We start from the raw sequence: 20,597 nt of genomic DNA, 5'->3' as shown, positions 1-20,597 counted from the left end.
CCGACCAGCTAGATAGTAATGTATATTCTAGGCTAGAGGAAGCGTCGTACGTAGTAGGAGGAGGTAGAAAAGGAGGAGGAGGAGGAGCTAGAGATAGATGTGCTTTGTTCTGCCGTTTTGGAATGCCTCCGTAGTGCGACACGTGCAGGTCAGCGCAGCAGGACATTCTTCGGCGCTTATGAGGTCACCATTCGCGCGCGCATTTTGAGTTTGCATAGCAACGCGACTGACAACACCACCGTTCTTCGACCACCACGCTCTCTTCCAGCCCGACCCAGCGAATGCGCAGTTGTATCGCACCGCGCACGAACGAAATCTAGCCAACGGCCGACAACTGCCGCACACCATGGACGCGCTCGACGAGAGGCAGGCGGCCACTCAGCGCGCGGCGAGCCGGTTGCCGTCCTACATCAAGTTCCCTGCATTGACGCTCGTCTCGCTGGGCTTGAGCGCCTTCCTCTACACCGTTGTCGCAGACTACACCGGGCCCGAACTCGCTTCCGTCAGTCGCAACCTGGAAGAGCGATGGCAGCTGTGGGCCATCCTGGGCTGGAAGCTCGCTGAGCTGTTCGGCGCATGGTATCTGCGCTATGATTGTGAGTAGCCCGTCGCGCATGCGATTCAATACCGCACGCGACACATCGCTGACAGTGGACACACCAGACATGGACTTGGGCTGGTTGACTCTACTGAGCAATGTCCCGCACTACTTCCTTCTCAACACCTTCTATGGTGTCGACAATCTCGCCGCGCTCATTCCTCTCGCCATCGACGTCGTTACCATTGCCATTCCATTCGCTCTCTTCCGCGGACCCATCCACGCTCGCAATTCGAAGAAGCCTAGGACAGCGAATCAACTCGTGGCGCAAGATGCTGGGATCAACTGGACAATCGCTGCTTTCGCCGCAAGCTTGTACACCCTTGTCATCTATCTCAGCTACTCCACTTGGCTGACAGTATGGATGACTGTGCACTTCGATGGGCTGAAGACTCTCGAAAAAGCTCACACCGCTGTGCCATGGCTGCTCGTACTCCTGTTCCTCCCAGTTGGCTATGGTGCTACCCAATTCATCTTCGTTCCAGCGATCGGCTCCGCTGCGAACCCAGGAATCACAGACCCTAAGATTCACCCAGAGAAGGCTCCCTTCAATCCAGAGACGGCAACGTTCAGCGAGACTCTTGCGTACAATCTCGGCCTTAGTGCGGCGGGATTCTCCCCAAGGGCAGAGATTCTATTCAAGAGGACTGCGATCCTCGCGGTTTCTTCGTTTGCCAACTCGTTCATGCGATCATACCTTACCATTGAAGGCACGGATCTCCTCGGGACTGCTGGGTGGTCGAGTGTCTGGGCTGTGGCTTCGGCGTTGGCGGGTCTTGCCTTCGCTTGGGTGGGAGATGAATGAGGATGCGGCAAAATGTGCGAAGAATAGCTGTAACAGTAGAGGGTAGCTTTTCTGGATTCTGCTTTACCATATACCCTGGAAACCGCAAGTGCGCGGTTGCGAATGACGTTCTGAGATATGTATGTTCACCACGCGAGAAAGAAGCTTCAACTGCCAGATCTGCTTGTCTCCTTCCCTCTTTCTTTTGCACAACGGCAAGCGCCACGTTCTTGTCTCCCAAATATGCATTGCTTCTGGCCGTCAACAATGTCTCACTCGACCCATCTCCACCACAACTCCAGTGACGTGTTTCGTCGGCACCGCTAAGCCGAGAGATCCATATCTTCCATGTCCTCTTGCACATGACCACAGGGAACATCTGGTCGTACGCATTAATCGCCCTCGCGACCTTCGTAATCATCGTACTCGTTATTCAGCACTTCTGCTCTCCATACCACCTACTCAGCAAAGCCAAAGACAAAATGACGTGGTTCTTCCTCGACAAAGCAAAATCGAAACTCGAAAAGTTCACAAATGATGCTGGACCAGCAGATCAACAAGCACAACAGCACCAGCAACCCATCGCTCTACACGACGGCACATCAGATGCTCAACAACAAGAGGCGTCTTACCACCCACTCCCACAACCAACACCCCAAGACATCTTCCGCTATCGCTACCACCATGGCACAAACCTGGGCTCCATCTTCATCCAAGAACGCTGGCTCACACCTTCCATGTTCCCCGGCAACGAAAACTGCCCCGGATCCTCCGAACTCGCAGCCGCAGAAGCCAACATCAAAGCCTTTGGTCTCCAAGGCGCAAAAGAGAAATTCTCTTCTCACTGGCGAGACTTCACCTCCGATGCGGATCTCGATTACCTCCGCGATGTAGCGAAGTGCACGACTGTCCGATTGCCAATTGGATACTTCACCTTGGGTCCTGCCTTTTGTAAAGGGACGCCGTTTGAGCGTGTGGCGGAGTTGTATGAGGGGTCGTGGGATGCTGTGAAGGATTTGGTGAGGAGGTTGTATCAGAGGGGCATCGGGGTCTTGATCGATCTGCATGGGTTGCCAGGCGGGGTTAATGCGCAGGAGCATTCCGGAACGAATAGTGGGAAAGCGGAGTTTTGGGGGAAGAAAGGGAGGAAGAATAGAGAGTTTGGGACAAGGGTTGTGTGTTTTGTCGCAAAGGAGGCGAAGGGAATGGAGGGAGTAGCCGGAGTGCAGATCGTGAATGAGAGTGAGTGGGATGCAGAGGGCATGTATGAGTGGTATGAAGAGGTTTTGAGAGAGGTGGGCAGAATGGACGCGGAGGTTCCAATCTACGTCTCGGACGGGTGGGATCTGGCGAGGGCTTTGAGTTGGAGCCAGAAGAAGAATGTGACGCTAAAAGGATTCCGGACGAACCCAGTGGTGGTGGACACGCACCTGTATTGGTGTTTCGATGCCAAGGATGTGCAAAAGTCGCCTTACGACATTATCGGAGAGGCTTGGGAGAAGCTTAGAGAGCTCGACGGGCGCGAGGGCTCTGTTCATGATCGTGGCGCTGCACAACTTGTCGTCGGCGAGTACAGCTGCGTGCTTGCTGAAGAGGCCTGGCAGAAGGGAAATGGTGCCACGAAAGAGGAACTCGTGACCAAATTCGGCAATGCTCAGTCACAGCGATTCCAGCATCGTGCTGGTGGGAGTTTCTTCTGGACCTACAAGATGGACTGGATGCCCGGCGGCGAATGGGGTTTCAAACAGATGACGGACCAAGGAGCCATCCTGCCTCCTCCTTCTCTGACGCTTGCGCAAGAAGACGTACTGACTCGCGCGGCGAACGCGCATTCACAGTGCGATGGTCGCAAAGGGAATATTTGGGGCACGCATTGCCACTACTGGGACTCCACCCATCCGGGCCATTACGAGCATTGGCGCTTCGAGAAGGGCTTCGAACAAGGCTGGAGTGACGCTCTGGCGTTCTTCGGCTACAAGTCGCAGCATTGTGGATTGAAGGGCGGTGACAAGATCGGAATGCTAGATCTCTGGGTCCTGAAGCGTTTGTGTGAGAGCGGACAAGCCGGACAGCATTTCGCGTGGGAGTGGGAGGTAGGTTTCAGGCAAGGCATCGGCGCGTTTTACGAAGCCGTTGGCGTTTGAAGCGCATCTTGGAAGAGGAGGCAGGCAGTGTAGTAGCGGTTCGTGCGGTGCCACTGCTTGTATGCTGCCAACTGCCCTGGGATCTGAGACCCTGCGATGGTTGTCCTAGAAGATCTGATGGTGGTGGCGGCCACGGGGTCGTCGGACGGGCTCGAACCTGCAAGGAAGAAGTTTGATCCAAGTGACCTGAGTCGAAGGTGGCTGATCATGTTGAGTGCCGCAGCGGACACAACTCGAGATCGGGATGTGAAGCATGTGGCGAGAGACTACCCTAGACATTGATAGCAGGAAAACCCCACGAAGCAGTTTCAAGTGGCTAAGAAATGGACGAAGAACGATATAACAGTTCGCTCCGGTGGCAGTATCAAAGTGCCGTCGGTGTCGCTGTGTCGCGCTTGTGGCTCGTTTCATCGTGAATGATGTATCCGGTGAGGATTATCCGGTACGACTCGTGGGACATGCAACGTCGAGCGTTGTTGAGAGACAGTGTACGTCTGCCAACGTGGGCTGAGACAGCAGACGAGAATAGAGCCGGTTTTATTGCACGTTGTCGGTGCCGTGGTAGACAGAAGACGATGTCGTGAAGGCAGATGGAGGCTCGCGCGCTTACCACTTCGCACCCCTGCACTGCACCGTGAATGAGCGCCAAGTGAAAGTTGTGCTGCGGGTGTATACGGTTGTCGGTATCAGAACTCCTTGCCGGGTGCCTGTGGAAGGGGTTAGCGTGCCAAGGCGGGGATTCTCAGTCACCCTGCTAATCAATTTGTGTGATAGCGCTATAGTAATTAGTCCTTGTTATAACTTTCTAATTCTAGAGTTAATCTAGTATCTTTTAAGACTATAATTTAACTCTTTTCTAAAGTATTATTATTACTAGTATACTTATTATAGTAACTATCGCTATAGTGTAACGGGCGGAGGCTGTCGGTCGGAAGGTAGAGAGTAAGACGTCGGGCAGGACAGAGTCGTATCGGGAACTACGTAACCTATAGGTAGGTATTGTCACGGGCGGGGGCAGGCAGGAAAGGTAGGTGATGTCACAACAGGTACAGAGTGCTACGGACAGGCTTTACAGACACTGTGCTACCCTATAGGTAGCCCTCTTTGACAGGACGTAGCTCGAAGAGAGGAAGGGAGAGCTTTCTCTCTTCGAGCGTACAAGTGTGCAGGCGCTCCCGTGCTTTCCGCGCACGTGAGCCGGGGCCGGCGTTACTAACTTCCGCCGACTTCCAGGCAGTCTTATGTCTACGGGCCCAGCCCGTGACAGGTATTTTAACAAGACGTAGGACAAAGAAAGGAAGAAGACGACTTCTCTTTTCTTCGTCGAAGAAAACTCTTCTCGACGGGAGGAGCCGCGCTCCTTTCGAGAGGCCTAGGCTAGGCCCGCGACATTACCCCCCTCCTAAACTATAGGTAGTCCCTACCTATAGCCTAGAAGAAGGAAAAGAAAAAATAAAAACTCCGTTTTTTTCTCTTTCTCGGCGTTACTCGAAAGCTATACTCCGAAGTATCGATCGCGATACTATAACTATAGCTCGTTACCTATCTCCCCTCGATAGGTAACCTCGCTACTTTATAGGTATCCTCTCGTATACTTCTCTCGAGATACTACCTCTTCGGTAGGTAGGTATCTCTTCTCGGCCTTTCCGAGATACTATCTCTTCGGTAGATAGCTATCTCTTCTTAGCCCTCTACCCCCCTCTTTAACAATCGTCGTCCCGACGATTCAGAATTACCCCCCCTCTCCCGCGAAGAGGGCGTAGGTATCGGTAGAGTAGGAAAAAAAAAAATTCCTCGGAATAAGAGTAGGTAGAGGCGGAGTCGTCGTAGAGAGACAGGCGACACGGAGTCGTCGTAGAGGCGGAGTCGTCGCAGAGAGATAGGCGACACGGAATCGTCGCAGAGGCGGAGTTGTCGCAGAGAGACAGGCGACACGGAATCGTCGCAGAGGCGGATTCGTCGCAGAGAGGCAGGCGACACGGAATCGTCGCAGAGGCAGAGTCGTCGCAGAGAGATAGGCGATACGCAATCGTCGTAGAGGCAGAGTCGTCTTACTCCCTAAAGGTAGTGTTAGGTTTGATCAACGGGAGCTGATGACCTAAGATCTCACTAAGCAGAAGCTTAAGCTCGATCGGGATTTGAGCTTGTCGGGTAGTCTAGAGGAAGGCAACGAAGTAAGAAGGTTCACTTGATTCCAATCAGTGAGATAGAACAGTGAGTTGTACGCGATGACTATCTAGAGAGGCGATACTCATCGCTCGCTATATACAAAGGAGAATCCCATATGTTCCTCCGGGTCTGTTGTGTACGTGAGAGACCCGGTCCGCTGCTCTGTCGAGAGAGCGAGAGATCCGTTCCTTCATATGCAGGAGGATCTCTCAGGGTATGAGAGATCCTTCCTTGTCCCGTGACCGGGCGCAGCCGTGTGTCCACGAAAGATGACTGGGCAGGGGGAGTCGTGACGGTCAGAACCGTAACACCATCCCCCCTCTAGCTTAGCTCGTCCCGAGCTTCCGTGCTTATTAGCCTCAGGATTCCCTTCGTCATACCTGGTGGTAAAGATGTCTCTTTCTTTCCCTTGCAACATCAATCCTACTGACGCGCCGTCTACGAAGAAACGCAAACGCCGTGCCATTCGAATTCACCAGTTCGGAGAATACGCCATGAAGCCTTGTTCTCGCTGTCAAGAGAACAACTTGGTGTGTCGGATCCATATTTCGTCGGGGAAGTGTTCCCACTGTCATGCCAGCAACGCGAAGAGGTGCGACGCGCGGATAACAGACTCTGAATGGGAACGCCTCGGGAAACAGCGCAAGAAGCTACTGTCCGAGCTGGATCAGGCGAAAGATGCGCTCATGAAGGCGCACGCGAAGGAGATGCGCTTGCGGCGGCAGTTGGATGCCTTGGACCAGAAAGTAGAGGCTGGTCGTGCTCTTGAGGAGCGGGAGCTCGAGGAGATGGAGGAGGAGGAACGTGCCATGGAACAGGCGGGTGTTCTCCTTGCTCCCGGGGACTCGTCTGGTCTTGCTCTTAGTCCTCTGACCTGGAGTGCTATGGATGGTTCCGCGGATTCCGCCTTCTGGGGTTTTCTCGACGGAGTTGTGGCAGAGCCTGCCGACGGAACTGCTCAAGGAGTGGCCGGCAGTTCGTAAGGTTCGTCTCCGGCTCCCAGGTGTTGTCGGATTCGTGGTACCCTTTCCATTTGATGAGGTATTTCTGATTCTTGTAGTCCAGGATTTTTTCGACTTCGAACTCGTCTTCTTCCTCTGGTTGGAAGTGGAATGTGTCTTGGCATGGGGTTTCGGCGTCGGCGGGTTCCAACAGTGATACATGGAACACCGGGTGGATCTTTGCATCTTTTGGTAGTTTGAGTCGGTAGTTGACTGGTCCCCTGGCTTCGTCAATCAAAAATGGCCCGACCTTGATGTGATCCAATTTCTTGGTCTTCTTCCTTGTCTTCAGGTTTTTGGTAAGAAGATAGACCTTATCCCCCTTCTTTAGCTGAGGTGCCATTTTTCTTTTGTCTTGCCTAGACTTGGTGATCGCTTTTTGCGAGTCTTGGATGCGGTTTTTGAGTTCGTTATGAACGGTTTTCATGTCCTCTGCCGCAACCATTGCTCTTTCAGCTTGGGGATGACTATGTGGGTTTCCGAACAGGTTCGGATTTCGTCCATAATTCGCAAAGAATGGTGTAGCCTGCGTAGTTTCTGACTTGTGGTTGTTCAGTGCTATTTGTGCCATGGGGAGCAGCGTAACCCAATTGTCTTGTGCGTGATTGATGTAGTGTCGTAGGTATTGTTCCAGGGTTTGGTTCATTCTTTCCGTCTGTCCATCTGTTTCTGGATGATAGGCCGTAGATAGTTTGTGTTTGATTCCGATAGTTCCGACTAGTGTTTTCCAGTAGTTTGATGTGAATAGTTTGTCTCTGTCGGTAATAAAGACTTGCGGGAATCCGTGGTATCGTACTAGCCTGTCCATTACGAGGTGTCCGAGTTGCTCCGCTGTGTATATCTCGCTTGCGGGTATAAAGTGTGCATATTTTGTGAGTCTGTCGACCATGACCATAATCATGTCGAACGTGGCGTTGGTGACTTTATCCTTCGAGGGTGGGAGTTTCGTGATGAAGTCCATCGTAACTTCGTCCCATGGTTGTTGTGGTGGAGTCCTAAACTGTATATGTCCGTATTTTGCGTGTCGTTCAGCCTTGTTTTTCTGGCAATGTTCGCATCGCTTGATGTATTTGAGCACCTTTTGCCGCATCTGTGGAAAGCCGAAGCTTCTTTGGATGAGCTCTACAGTCTTGGTTGCTCCTGGGTGTCCTCTTGAGGGATCGTCGTGATGTTGTCGTATGCATTCTTCTTCTCGGTCCTTCGGTACCTGGTATTTTCCCTGTAGTATTGGAAACTGTTCCTCTGTGTCGTTGAGGATTCGCACTATGTTGTTGAATTCTTGTGTGTTGGCACTAAGGCTTCCGTCCGGGTTGGCCTTGAGAACTCGTTGTTGTACGGGTTCTTTTCCTTCCATGTAGTCGACTCTTCGACTCAAGGCATCTGCTCTACCATTCTCTTTTCCTGGAGTGTAGCGGATTTCGAACTTGTACTGTCCGAGCAGTTCCGACCAGCGGGCCTGCCGTCGGGTCAATACTTTGGTCGTAGTGAAGTAGGTTAGATTCTTATGATCAGAAAGAATCGTTAGTCCTGGTGCTCCTTCCGCGTAGTAGTTCCAGTGTTGCAGTGCTGCAACGATGGCTAGCAGTTCCTTGTCATGGACATCGTAGTTTTGTTCCGCGGGTGACATTTTCCTTGAATAGTAAGCCACTGGGTGTCGTTTCCCATCATGCATCTGTGTGAGGCATGCTCCTATGGCTAGATCCGATGCGTCAGTCTCGATGAAGACTGGCTTCTTGGTGTCGAACATCATCAGTACTGGTGCTTCGCAGCACATCTGCACTAGCCTGTCGAATGCTTTCTGATGTTGTTGTTCCCATTTCCATTTGAGGTCCTTTTTTGTAAGGTCTGACAGCGGTGTGGCGATCTTAGAATAGTCTCTGATGAACTTCCGATTGTAGTTGGCTAGTCCAAGGAATGACTGTACATCCTTGACTGTCTTCGGAATCGGCCATGTTTTGATAGATCCGATCTTTTCCGGGTCGATTGCGATTCCTCTTGTATTGATGATGAAGCCAAGGAACTTGACTTCCTTCTTGTGGAATTCGCATTTCTCGGGTGCGGTCCGGAATCCTACTCGGGAGAGTCTTTCGAATACGCCTTGTACTTGTCGTTTGTGTTTCTCAAGAGATCCTCTAGTGTAGACGAGGATATCGTCCATGTATGCGATGACGCATATGTCGAGCAGGTCTCTGAGAATGTCGTTTACCATCTCCTGACAGGAGGCGGGTGCGTTGGTTAATCCCATTGGCATAACCGTGAATTCGTACAATCCGTAGCGTGTTCGAAATGCCGTCTTCCATTCCTCGCCTTCCGCCATGCGGATAGCATAGAATGCATCTCGTAGATCGATCTTCGTATACCAGTCTGATCCGGTAAGTCTGTCCTGCGATTCCTCGATGTTGGGTAGTGGATATCGGTTCTTGATCGTGATGTCGTTGAGCTTCCTGTAGTCAACGACGATTCGTGTCTTCCCGTTGGGCTTTGGAACGCCGAAGATAGGTGCGCCTGCACTGGACCTGGATTTTCGTATCCAGCCCTTGGCTAGCATCTTGCGTAGCCACTTATCTTCTTCTTGGAGCGCGTGTTCGGATTTCTTGAATAGTGGCACGAATGGGGGCTCCGTTCCGGGTTTCAGGTTGATCCGGTGGTCCCATGTCTGGTGTTTAGGTAAAGCGGTGATGTCTTCTACCTCTTCAAAGAGTTTCGCCCATTTTTGATACTCCTTGGGGATATCGGGTTCCGAGGCCGTATCCTTCGATGGTACGTTACTTCCATCTGTTCTCGTGACTTGGTTGTCCTCCTTGCCATCGCGAGTGACTGTCCGAGTTGGGCTCGATTGTTTCGTAGCTCCGGGCGACTGGAGTGTCATTTCGTTGATCTGTCTCCTAGCCTCATCTATCAGTGAACTCTGTCGCTGCATAGGGTCAATGCCGATAACGCAATCGCATTGTTCAAACCTGAGTACTCCTCGTCTCCAATCGATGATTGGATTGTGCTTTCTCAACCAAGGTATGCCTAGTACGACGTCATGACTGGCCATGTCTGTGATGTCTAAGACAATTTCCTCGTGGTGCTGTTGGATAGCAAGTGGTAACGGAATGGTTTCTCGTTCCACGCTTGGTAACGATGATCCGTCGACTGCGATCAATTCGTACCCTTCGTCCTTCGATTGGGTAGCTATCCCATATCGCTTCACAAATGATTTGGAGGCAAAGTTCCCGCTCGCTCCAGAATCAATCATGGCTTGGACCTTGTGTCCGTTGACGGTAATGTTGGTGCGAAAGACTGATGTTGATGCCTGAGCGCTTTCCGTGTTGCAGAACTCTCTTTGGACGCTCATTCCTTGAGAGTCGATCCTTTTCCCGACTGGGTCTCGATGGTAGGTGTTCTATACCATTCTCGGATCTGATGTGACGTGTATCTGATTGTTTCGTGTATTGTCTTCTCCTCTGGTGTTTCGATGCAAGCGTACATCGATTGACATTGTTGTATCTTGGCATATTGTTCGGAGATTCGGCGTATGTTTTCTCGTGCTGAGTTCGGCACGATTTCTTCGCTCGGTGTGACATATCCGAATGGTGTGATCGTGCTTCCGATAGGAACGAGTTCCTGTACCAGTGATCTGAAGTCGTACTGTACAGAGACTCTTGGTTGGTTCCAGAGCTTGATGCGAAGCTCCTTGAGTGCTCGATCAAATTTGGTAGGGTGTAGGTATCGCTTTCCACCGATTCTCGGGAATATGTCTTCCTGTCGCATAGCCAGGAATAGCATAACCTTGCGCATTATTCCTGCTTGGGTACACGTGAATGTCGTGATTTCGTCATCCGGGTCTGATTCTTCATCGGATGATTCTTCCGATACGTCTTCTTCGTCTGCGGACGAGTCTTGCCCTTCCTCCTCGGAGTCGATTTCAGGAGGGATATTCTCTTGGTCTTCTTGGCAAGGTTCGTCGTTGTTTTCTTCCTCGGCGAGTCTGAGGTGTGGTGCTAATTCTTGTAGCTCCTCTGGAATAGGCAAGGGCCTACTTCCGTCATCATATCGCCGGATTGGAGGGTCTTCTTCTCGGATTGGTTTGGTCGGGAAGAAGTTGTTCTCCCTCTTGGAAGAGATGTGGGTTTGGCATGCGTCATCGTAACAGAATCGCCAGTGAAGGCTTCCGTGTCCGTGACGCTCTTCCCAGCGGATCTGTGTTGGGATGCTTCGTCGTTGCATCATTCCAAACGTCCGTTTTGTCGTAGGTTCTTCGACCATTGCGTCCCTTAGAGCCTCGAGTTCGTTGGTTGTCCTGCTGTACTGTCGAATCAATTCTTTGAATCGCTTGTATTCCTGGTCTGACCACAGTCCGGTCTTCGAGGTGAGGGGATGCATTTCGTTCTCGATCTCGCTTATTTGTCGGTTGAGTCGTTCGAGCGATATGAGTTGGTCGGTTTCCGAGGTTCCTTCCTCGTTCTTTCGTTTCTGGGATATCATGCCTAGAAGTCGGATCTCCTTGGGAGACTGGTTGTCGTTATAGCCTCCTCGTCCTCCTTCTTTTCGTTGCATCGTATTGATTGATTGTCGCTGCACCATATTCTTGGAACGACAATCCCTCGCGAAGTGGCCTGGTTTGCCACAGTTGTAACAAGTCTTATCGCTACCTTGTTTTCCTTTTGGCTTGCCCTTCGGCTTGCCTCTTCCTTTGATCTTACGACCTTTCTGGGTTGCGTCGAGTTCCATCGGTTGGGGTCCGTAGTAGGGCTTGTTTTGATTGTTGTTTGGTCTATGGCCCTGTCGTCTTGGTCCGCCTGGGATGTATCCTGCAACTCCAGATATCTTCGAGTCGTATTTCCTTTCTAGCGCTCTCTCGTAGAGGCTATCGTCGATCTCGATTGCCTTTTTCATTAAGACTTCAAGGGTGTCGATGTTCGCGCCCAATCCCATACGGGTGAGCTCATCCTTGACATTTTCCTTGAGGCCTCGTCGGAACATGACTTGGAGGGCTTCGTCGTCCCATCCAATCACCTGGGAGTATTCCTTAAACTTCGCCGCGTACTCGGAGGCCGATGTGGTTTGCTTGAGATGTTGGACAACCCGAACAGCAGTGCTGATCTGGTTGGAGATTCCGAACAGCTCAGTCATCTCCTTGCGGAACTTGAAGAAGTTGTTGAAATATCCGTCTTCGTCCTCTCCCTTATAGAGGTAGTCTTCCAGGTGAGGCTTGAACCAGTTCTCCGCCCTTCCCCTCAGGAAGGTGGAGGCAAAGAGTGTCTTGTCCGATTCCTTGACTTCATTGAACCTGAAGTATAAGGCAAGTTGGTTGAACCATGGTTGGATCTTGTCGCGGTCTCCCCAATAGAGATCCGGCTTGGCGACCTTCAAGTCCTTAAGGTCGAGAGTTCCGTTCGTGGTTTGGGAGGATCGACTCGTTCCTACTTCGCTGGGGGCGGGAGTTCCCCTAACACTTCTGTCGTTAGACATCCTTAAGGGCGTACAAAGCTGTTAGGTTTGATCAACGGGAGCTGATGACCTAAGATCTCACTAAGCAGAAGCTTAAGCTCGATCGGGATTTGAGCTTGTCGGGTAGTCTAGAGGAAGGCAACGAAGTAAGAAGGTTCACTTGATTCCAATCAGTGAGATAGAACAGTGAGTTGTACGCGATGACTATCTAGAGAGGCGATACTCATCGCTCGCTATATACAAAGGAGAATCCCATATGTTCCTCCGGGTCTGTTGTGTACGTGAGAGACCCGGTCCGCTGCTCTGTCGAGAGAGCGAGAGATCCGTTCCTTCATATGCAGGAGGATCTCTCAGGGTATGAGAGATCCTTCCTTGTCCCGTGACCGGGCGCAGCCGTGTGTCCACGAAAGATGACTGGGCAGGGGGAGTCGTGACGGTCAGAACCGTAACAGGTAGGTCCTACGTAATGTAACGGGCGGAGGCTGTCGGTCGGAAGGTAGAGAGTAAGACGTCGGGCAGGACAGAGTCGTATCGGGAACTACGTAACCTATAGGTAGGTATTTTAACAAGACGTAGGACAAAGAAAGGAAGAAGACGACTTCTCTTTTCTTCGTCGAAGAAAACTCTTCTCGACGGGAGGAGCCGCGCTCCTTTCGAGAGGCCTAGGCTAGGCCCGCGACATATAGTAGCTCTTAACGATAGTAAGTTATATTATACTACTTAATTCTATAGCTTATTATCGTATCTACTAGCTTTATAATGTTACGTCCTGCCGGTCCGTTGGCAGCCTAACCCTAATCTAATATGGGGGTGGCCTAGGAAGTGTCGATCCTCGCAATGTCCTCGTGGTATATCAGAGAAGGTGTCACGGGCTGGGCCCGTAGACATAAGACTGCCTGGAAGTCGGCGGAAGTTAGTAACGCCGGCCCCGGCTCACGTGCGCGGGAAGCACGGGAGCGCCTGCACACTTGTACGCTCGAAGAGAGAAAGCTCTCCCTTCCTCTCTTCGAGCTACGTCCTGTCAATTCGGGCTACCCATATGGTAGCGCAGAGCACCTGAGCCCTGTCCGTAGCAACTGTACCTGTGTCAACCATACCTACCTTCCTGCTAGCCTCCGCCCGTGACACTACGTAGCTCCTACCTTTAGGTATGGCTGTCGACCGCCCTCTACCTCCGTTCCTCCCGGAAACCGAGTCTCAGTTCTCTGAGCATGCCGCTACCCACCCGTCCCTCTGGTACGCCTATTTCCAGTCCGCCTACCGCTATATCGACGAACACGATAACGGCCAGGATAAGCTCGCGAACGAGCTTGTCCGCGAACAAATCCGCGCTTCCGAGACCCAAGAAGCCCTCCAGTCCGCCCGTACTGAAATCTCTCAACTACGTGCCGTTATCGACTTCCAGAAGAGCTCGTATGAAGAGAAGGAAACGAAATTCCGCGAGGAACTGCTCTTAGCAAAGATAGAGGTCGAGAGAGCCCTCCACCTCGCCCAACCTATCGTACAAACCCCGCCGTCCCTACCTGCCGACACGCGCGCTAAGAAGAGCGCAGATCCTACTCCGCGAACGACTCCGCCTACTCCTGCCGCACCTACCGAGTCTAGCCAACGATCTGAGAAGCTACCCGACCCAGAGAAGTTTACCGGCGACCGCAAGGACCTCCGCCGCTTTGTCTCTCAGATACACGAAAAGATGTTCGTAAACTGCGACCGCTTCGCAACGCCCCAGTCTCGTATATCCTACGTAACAAGCCGCCTCTCTGGGATTCCTTACTCTCAGATCCTACCGTATATTAAGGACGGGATCTGTCAACTTCCAGACTACCAGAACGTTCTTCAGATTCTCGACAACGCCTATGGAGACCCGAACCGTGTTAATAATGCCCGCGCCGACCTGTTCCGCTTCCGCCAAACTAATAAGGACTTTGCTGCCTTCTTCGCCGAGTTTCAACGCCTAGGACTAGAGGCTGAGATGACCGAGGAATCTCTCTCGACGCTCCTCGAACAAGCCGTTTCGAACGAGATTAAACAGATGCTCGTCCATAGTCCTCCACCGACGCGAGAGTACCTCAAGCTCGCCGCACACTTGCAAGACCTCGAGAACCGTCGCCGGTACTATAACCAAACCCCTGCTATCCCGAACCCCCGCACCTTACGACCGACTACTCCGCCTGCTGCCCGTAACGAGAAAACCTACGCCGCTGCTATTAAAGAGAGGTCGCCCGATCCTATGGACCTCGACCGGTTTAAGAGGAACCAGAGGACAGACAAAGAAACCGGAAACTGCTTCCGCTGCCACAAGCCAGGCCACCAGGTGAAACACTGCACCGAACCGGACACCCGCCCTTCCTGGAAACAGTTTAGCGACGAGCAACGACGCGCAGAGAAGCGGCGGGCTAACGAGACCACCCGCACCGCTTCACCCCTCTCCTCTCGAGGACGATCTCCCCCGCAGTTACCTCTTGCCCGTAGTCCGTCTCCGAACACGTCGGAAAAAGGCGTACGCTTGGTAACAGTCGCTACCCGGCGTTAAGTGTGCGCGAGGCCTTACCTGCCCCCGCAACTAGCTACCGACCCTGCGTTCTACCCGACGTTGTTCGGAGTAAGAAGCATTGTTTACCCTCTGAATTGTCTTCTGGATCCCCGCCTACTGCTCCTAACCCTCTAAAGAGAGAGGTTTTCCGTATTTCTGCTACAGCGCTTAGGGTGCCACATAAGTTTGACCGCTCCGTTTCCCCAAAGGTTCAGTTTACTACCACCGTTAACGGCTCCGAAATCTCCGACTACGCCCTACTAGATACCGGCTGCGAGGCTTATGGCCTTATCGACCTGCAGTGGGCTACTGAGGTAGGCCTACCTATCCAGACTCTCGAGAAAGAGGTCTATATGTTGCCTGTCGACGACCAGGAGGGAGAACGCGAGTTCGCTCTTAAGTACGGCACAGTCTGCGCCCTGCGAATCGGCGAACATACCGAAAAAAAATGTTGTCTTTCGCCTTACGAAGCTAGGCGGCTGCCCGATGATTCTTGGCTATCCTTGGATGGAAGGCCATAGCGTGAATCTTAGCCCCGCTAACGCTACTCTATTATTTGACAGCCCGTACTGCCAGTCACACTGTAACGTCTCACTAGTCCCCGCTAAGGTTAAGGTCTATACCCGGAAGGTCCCCCGTTTAGCTACCCGGAGGAAGAATAAACTCGTCGACGTCTGTAATATCTCCTTTCGAACCGCAAGCCTCTATGCTGCACCGAAGTACCAGAGGAAAGGCTACCGCCTCTGCTATACGACGATCGAGGACCTGCAGTCGATATTTACCTCCGAAGAGAAAGCCGATATCGAAGGACAGCTGCCCGAGTGCCTCCGCGACTTTAGCTCTGTGTTTTCTCCGAAGCTAGCCGACCAGCTTCCTCCACACCGCCCGTACGACCACGATATTAAGCTAAAAGAGGGCGCTGAACCGCCATTCGGCCCCCTCTACGGGATGTCTCGAGATGAACTACAAGCCTTAAAGGAGTGGCTCGACGAGAACCTCAAAAAGGGCTTTATTCGACCAAGCTCCTCCCCAGTCGCCTCACCTGTCCTGTTCGTTAAAAAGCCCGGGGGTGGCCTACGACTCTGTGTAGACTACCGCGCGATAAATGAGCTTACGGTTAAGGACCGATACCCGCTCCCGCTAACGACCGAGACTCTAAATAATCTTAGCGGCATGAAGTACTTCACAAAGATCGACATTATCTCTGCGTTTAATAATGTCCGTATGAAAGAAGGGCAAGAATATCTTACTGCCTTCCGGACCCGTTTCGGACTATTTGAAAGCCTCGTTATGCCTTTCGGACTCACCGGCGCGCCGGGAACCTTTCAGCGGTTTATTAACGACACTCTGCGCGAATTCCTCGACCAGTTCTGCTCTGCTTACCTTGACGATATCCTGATTTACAGCCGGACCCGAGAAGAACACGAAAAACACGTCCGGGCTGTCCTGCAAAAGCTGCACGATGCGGGTCTTTACGCAAAGCTATCGAAGTGCGAGTTTTTCCAACACGAGACTAAGTTCCTAGGGATGATCGTTGGCCAAAACGGCATCCGGATGGACCCCGAAAAGATCCAGACAATCCAGAACTGGCCCGAACCGAAGAATGTTACCGACGTCCAGTCCTACCTAGGGTTTGCGAATTTCTACCGCCGCTTTATACGGAACTTCTCGAAAATCTGCCAGCCGCTCACAGCTCTTACGCGTAAAGACACTCCGTTCGCCTGGACTCCCGCTTGCCAGAAAGCCTTCGACGACCTAAAGCAAGCCTTCGTAGAAGGCCCGATACTCGCCCCGTTCGATTGGACTAAGGAAGTTATCGTCGAAACCGACGCCTCCGACTACGTGTCCGCCGGGATCCTCCCCCAATACGATAACGAAGGAATACTACGACCTATCGCCTTTTTCTCAAAGAAGCATAGCCCTGCCGAATGTAACTACGAGATCTACGATAAAGAGCTGCTTGCTATTATCCGCTGTTTCGAAGAGTGGCGCCCTGAGCTCGAGGGAGCCGAACACCCGATTAAAGTCTTGTCCGACCACAAGAATCTGGAATACTTTACGACGACAAAGCAACTTAACCGCCGTCAAGCGCGCTGGTCCGAATTCCTGTCCCGTTTCCGCTTCCAGATTACCTACCGACCAGGGAAACAAGGCCAAAAACCCGACTCTCTGACCAGGAGGTCAGGTGATCTGCCTAAAGAGGGGGATGAACGCCTACAGCACCAGAGCCAAACGATCCTAAAACGAGAAAACCTCCCTGCCCCTAGGAAACAAAAACGAGTATCGTTCTCCGACCAGGTTACGATCTATACGCTACCTACGCCGGAACCGCAGCTATACGCCTTCCCAATCCGAACAAGGGAACAGTCCCCGCCGAGGGACGCTGTTAGCGCAGTACAGATCCCCGAAGAGCTCCAGGAAACGATAAGGCAAGGATATCGAACCGACGAGACCCTCTGCGAGATAATAGACGCAATACGAGAAGGGAAAAGCCGTTACCCGACGATCCAGCTCGCGCAGTGCGAGCTACGAGAGGACCTGCTCTTCTACCGAAACCGACTCTACGTACCGAACAACGAGGAGCTTTACGACCAAGTTCTCCGCCTCTGCCACGAAACCCCAGCTGCCGGACACCCTGGAAGAGCCCGCACGTACCAGATCGTATCGAGGGATTACTACTGGCCAGGTATGAGCGCGTATATCCGCCGCTGGGTCCAGAACTGCCATGTCTGTAGTAGGATTAAGCCTAGCCGACAACGTAATCGAGGACTCCTACAACCGTTACCGACACCCGACCGTGCCTGGGATTCGATCTCGATGGACTTTATTACACACCTGCCTAAGTCCGAAGGGTTCGACGCTATCTTCGTAGTCGTCGATCGCCTTACGAAGCTACGCCACTATGTCCCATGCCTTACGACCGACGGCGCCGAAGAGATTGCTCGCCTGTTTGTTAAGAATATCTTCCGACTCCACGGGAAACCGATTAACATTGTCTCTGATCGGGACGCCAAGTTTATGTCTGACTTTTGGAAACACCTTACGCGGAAACTAAGGATTACCTGCTCCCCATCGACCGCCTACCACCCGCAGACAGATGGCCAGACCGAGAGGCTAAATGCAGTCCTCGAACAACACCTGCGTGCGTACGTTTCGTACCTACAAGACGACTGGGTAGAATGGCTACCGCTAGCGGAATTCTCAGCGAACTCAGTATTCTCCGAAACTACCGGCTTGTCTCCGTTCCTAGCTACCTACGGTTTCCAACCCCTCCTAGGAACCGAAGTCCTACAGCATACGACCGACGCCCCTGCGAGTCGAGAAGCAGAATCTTTCGTCGCAGATATGAAGGCGATTACCGACTTCCTAAAGGCCGAGACCAGCCTCGCACAGTCCCGATATGAAGAGGCTGCAAATCGGCACCGTAGCGCCTCACGCAAGTTCTCTGTTGGAGAAGAAGTCTGGCTCGACGCTAGGAATATCAAGACCCTCCGCCCTACGAAGAAACTTGACTGGAAGAACCTAGGCCCGTTCCGCATTCTTGAGGTCAAACCGTATACCTGCCGACTAGACCTGCCAGCGACGATGAAGCTGCACCCGGTGTTTAACAACGATCTGCTTACTCCTGCCGCGAACAACCCGCACGGCTATCAGCGTACGCCCCCGCCGCCGCCCGTTATCGTCGACGGGGTCGAGGAATGGGAAATCGAAGAGATCGTCGACTCGAAGGTCGACCGCCGCGGCCGCGGTGGCAAAGAACGACTGCGTTACGTAGTAAAATGGAAAGGCTACGACGTACCGACTACAGAACCTGCCGATACGATTATCGAGGATGTGCCACACCTCGTCCGGAACTTCCACCGCCGGTACCCGCTCAAACCAGCGCCCCGCCAAATGCCAATGTAAAGAGCAAAAGTCGGCACGACGTTGAGACACCGCAGGTGCTATCAACGTTACGCATAGCCCGTCGAGGGTTCGAACCTCGAGCGTCAAGCATGGCAACCGAAGAGACAGACGTTGTGTCTCTCGGCCTATACCTGTGCCCCAGACCAACTGGACGAGCTGACTAAGCACGATTCCTGCCGCAGTATAATGCCTGAAATCCGTTGGACGTTACAGACTTGCGCCAGCATACGGCTGCAGCGATAACCGCCAGAGGTTACACGAGCCCACTGGAGTCGAAGATCTTCCGCGCACCCAGACCCCGAAAAAAGTCACATGACTTCTTGGCACGCCCGCCTGCTCCGCCAACTACCCCCTCCGACCGGTCGCGACCCGAATGTACACCCAACGCCGCTGCCCCGAACCGACTCGAACGCGTAACCCCGAGGAGATTGACCTCCCCGCCGAGAATGGCCATATCTCGCCCGTCGTCGCCGGAAAAAATGTCCCGACTTTATCGCCCACCTGCACATGACCCCTGCTACGCGCCTACACCTTGAACCGCTCGAAATCCGATACTCGGTTCCTGCCCCCAACGAGGATTGAACCCGAGGCCCCAGATTCCTGCTGGACAATCATAACCACTGCACCACGGAAGCAACCTGAATTCTGAAGAGTCATATTGGATCCAAAATCCTCTGCCTGCGACCATTCAGACAAACTGACTACAGGGGTCCCCGCCGGGGGTTCCTGTAAATTGAGGGGCTGCATATGAGACTGGCCTGACCACCCAGTGACTCTAGTGCAGTAAGAGGGCCGTCCTGACCACGAAGAACTGTGTACAGTAAAGCTCCGGTGTTGTCTTTGGATCCTGTGTACTAGTCGCAGCAACGATGGTGGATTGGGTTCCTCGAGCGGGCTGTACATACCAAAGGCGATACCGTGGAAGGCTCCTGCTTGCAGGAGCTAACCTGTTTGCTCCGCTGTTGCAGAGTATCTGTCCTGTTTTGTTCCGCCCTCGGGTAAGACCCGAGGAAGAGGAGCTGCACGCTGCCTAGGAAGGGAGTGCGCTGCACTCGCCCTATTTTGAAAGAACGTGACTCGGAGCGTCACTGCTAGGAAGGGAGTAATGTCACGGGCTGGGCCCGTAGACATAAGACTGCCTGGAAGTCGGCGGAAGTTAGTAACGCCGGCCCCGGCTCACGTGCGCGGGAAGCACGGGAGCGCCTGCACACTTGTACGCTCGAAGAGAGAAAGCTCTCCCTTCCTCTCTTCGAGCTACGTCCTGTCAATTCGGGCTACCCATATGGTAGCGCAGAGCACCTGAGCCCTGTCCGTAGCAACTGTACCTGTGTCAACCATACCTACCTTCCTGCTAGCCTCCGCCCGTGACATAGATAATTATATAAATAGTTAGTCAAAACACCTTCTCAGAATCAGATAACGTGACAAGCGGCAGTGGCCGCGTGCACGGACACCCGGCAAGGAGTTCTGATACCGACAACCGTAAGTGACCCACATCGTCACACGCCTGCTGTGCCCGCCCCTCCTAGCGCGTCCCGGAGCTCGCTGCACACTCCATCACATCCATCATAAGCCTGCCCGGCCACTAACGAGTCACCTGCTGCAAACCGCTTTCCTGCACCTTTGACGACGACAACAACAACGACGACCAACGACACCACCCAACGATCACGCCCCCAAACATCCCTTCCGACCAAGCCGAAGCGACCGGTTGGCAGGTGCCAGGTGCACCCCCCTTCCAGCAACGGTCTCCTGCCATCTGTGACAGCCTCACGCAACCGGCTCTTCCCCGTTGACCTGTCCCGACCTCATCCTCGCCTCGAAAGCAGGATTGCCGCCAATTTCACCACTTCGCACACTCGACGAAAACATCGCGACGGCTCGATCTGCGCTGCATACCAAGCCCGTCTGGTCACGACCCTTTGCGACTTGGCCGCGCTCGCTCTGCGGAACCAGTGACTTGGAGACTTCACGATCAGCACCACCACCCCGTCGCGACCATGTCACGGTTCGCCCCAAGTTCGGC

The 20,597-nt window shown here is 53.0% G+C and overlaps 3 protein-coding genes across 3 annotated transcripts; all 3 read left to right on the top strand.

The window, feature by feature from the left end:
• Window positions 1-346: 346 nt before the first annotated feature.
• Window positions 347-1,403, top strand: CKM354_000278000 (uncharacterized protein; the record flags this gene model as incomplete). The annotated part of the gene is made up of 2 exons (XM_044797946.1): window positions 347-596; window positions 664-1,403. The coding sequence occupies 2 exons, from the start codon at window positions 347-349 to the stop codon at window positions 1,401-1,403; spliced, it is 990 nt and encodes a 329-aa protein (XP_044653881.1).
• A 341-nt stretch (window positions 1,404-1,744) lies between these two features.
• On the top strand, window positions 1,745-3,526 carry CKM354_000277900 (uncharacterized protein; the record flags this gene model as incomplete). Its single annotated transcript, XM_044797945.1, has 1 exon — window positions 1,745-3,526. One exon carries the CDS (start codon window positions 1,745-1,747, stop codon window positions 3,524-3,526), a length of 1,782 nt encoding a protein of 593 aa, XP_044653880.1.
• Window positions 3,527-13,282: 9,756 nt separating this feature from the next.
• CKM354_000277800 (uncharacterized protein) lies at window positions 13,283-18,571 on the top strand (the record flags this gene model as incomplete). The annotated part of the gene is made up of 3 exons (XM_044797944.1): window positions 13,283-14,632; window positions 14,803-14,979; window positions 15,077-18,571. The coding sequence occupies 3 exons, from the start codon at window positions 13,283-13,285 to the stop codon at window positions 18,569-18,571; spliced, it is 5,022 nt and encodes a 1,673-aa protein (XP_044653879.1).
• Between the last annotated feature and the right edge of the window lie 2,026 nt (window positions 18,572-20,597).

Source organism: Cercospora kikuchii, assembly GCF_019650295.1.
Source record: "Cercospora kikuchii DNA, contig_00002, whole genome shotgun sequence".
NCBI classification, from domain to species: Eukaryota; Fungi; Ascomycota; class Dothideomycetes; order Mycosphaerellales; family Mycosphaerellaceae; genus Cercospora; species Cercospora kikuchii.
This window is presented reverse-complemented; position numbering and strand designations above follow the sequence as displayed.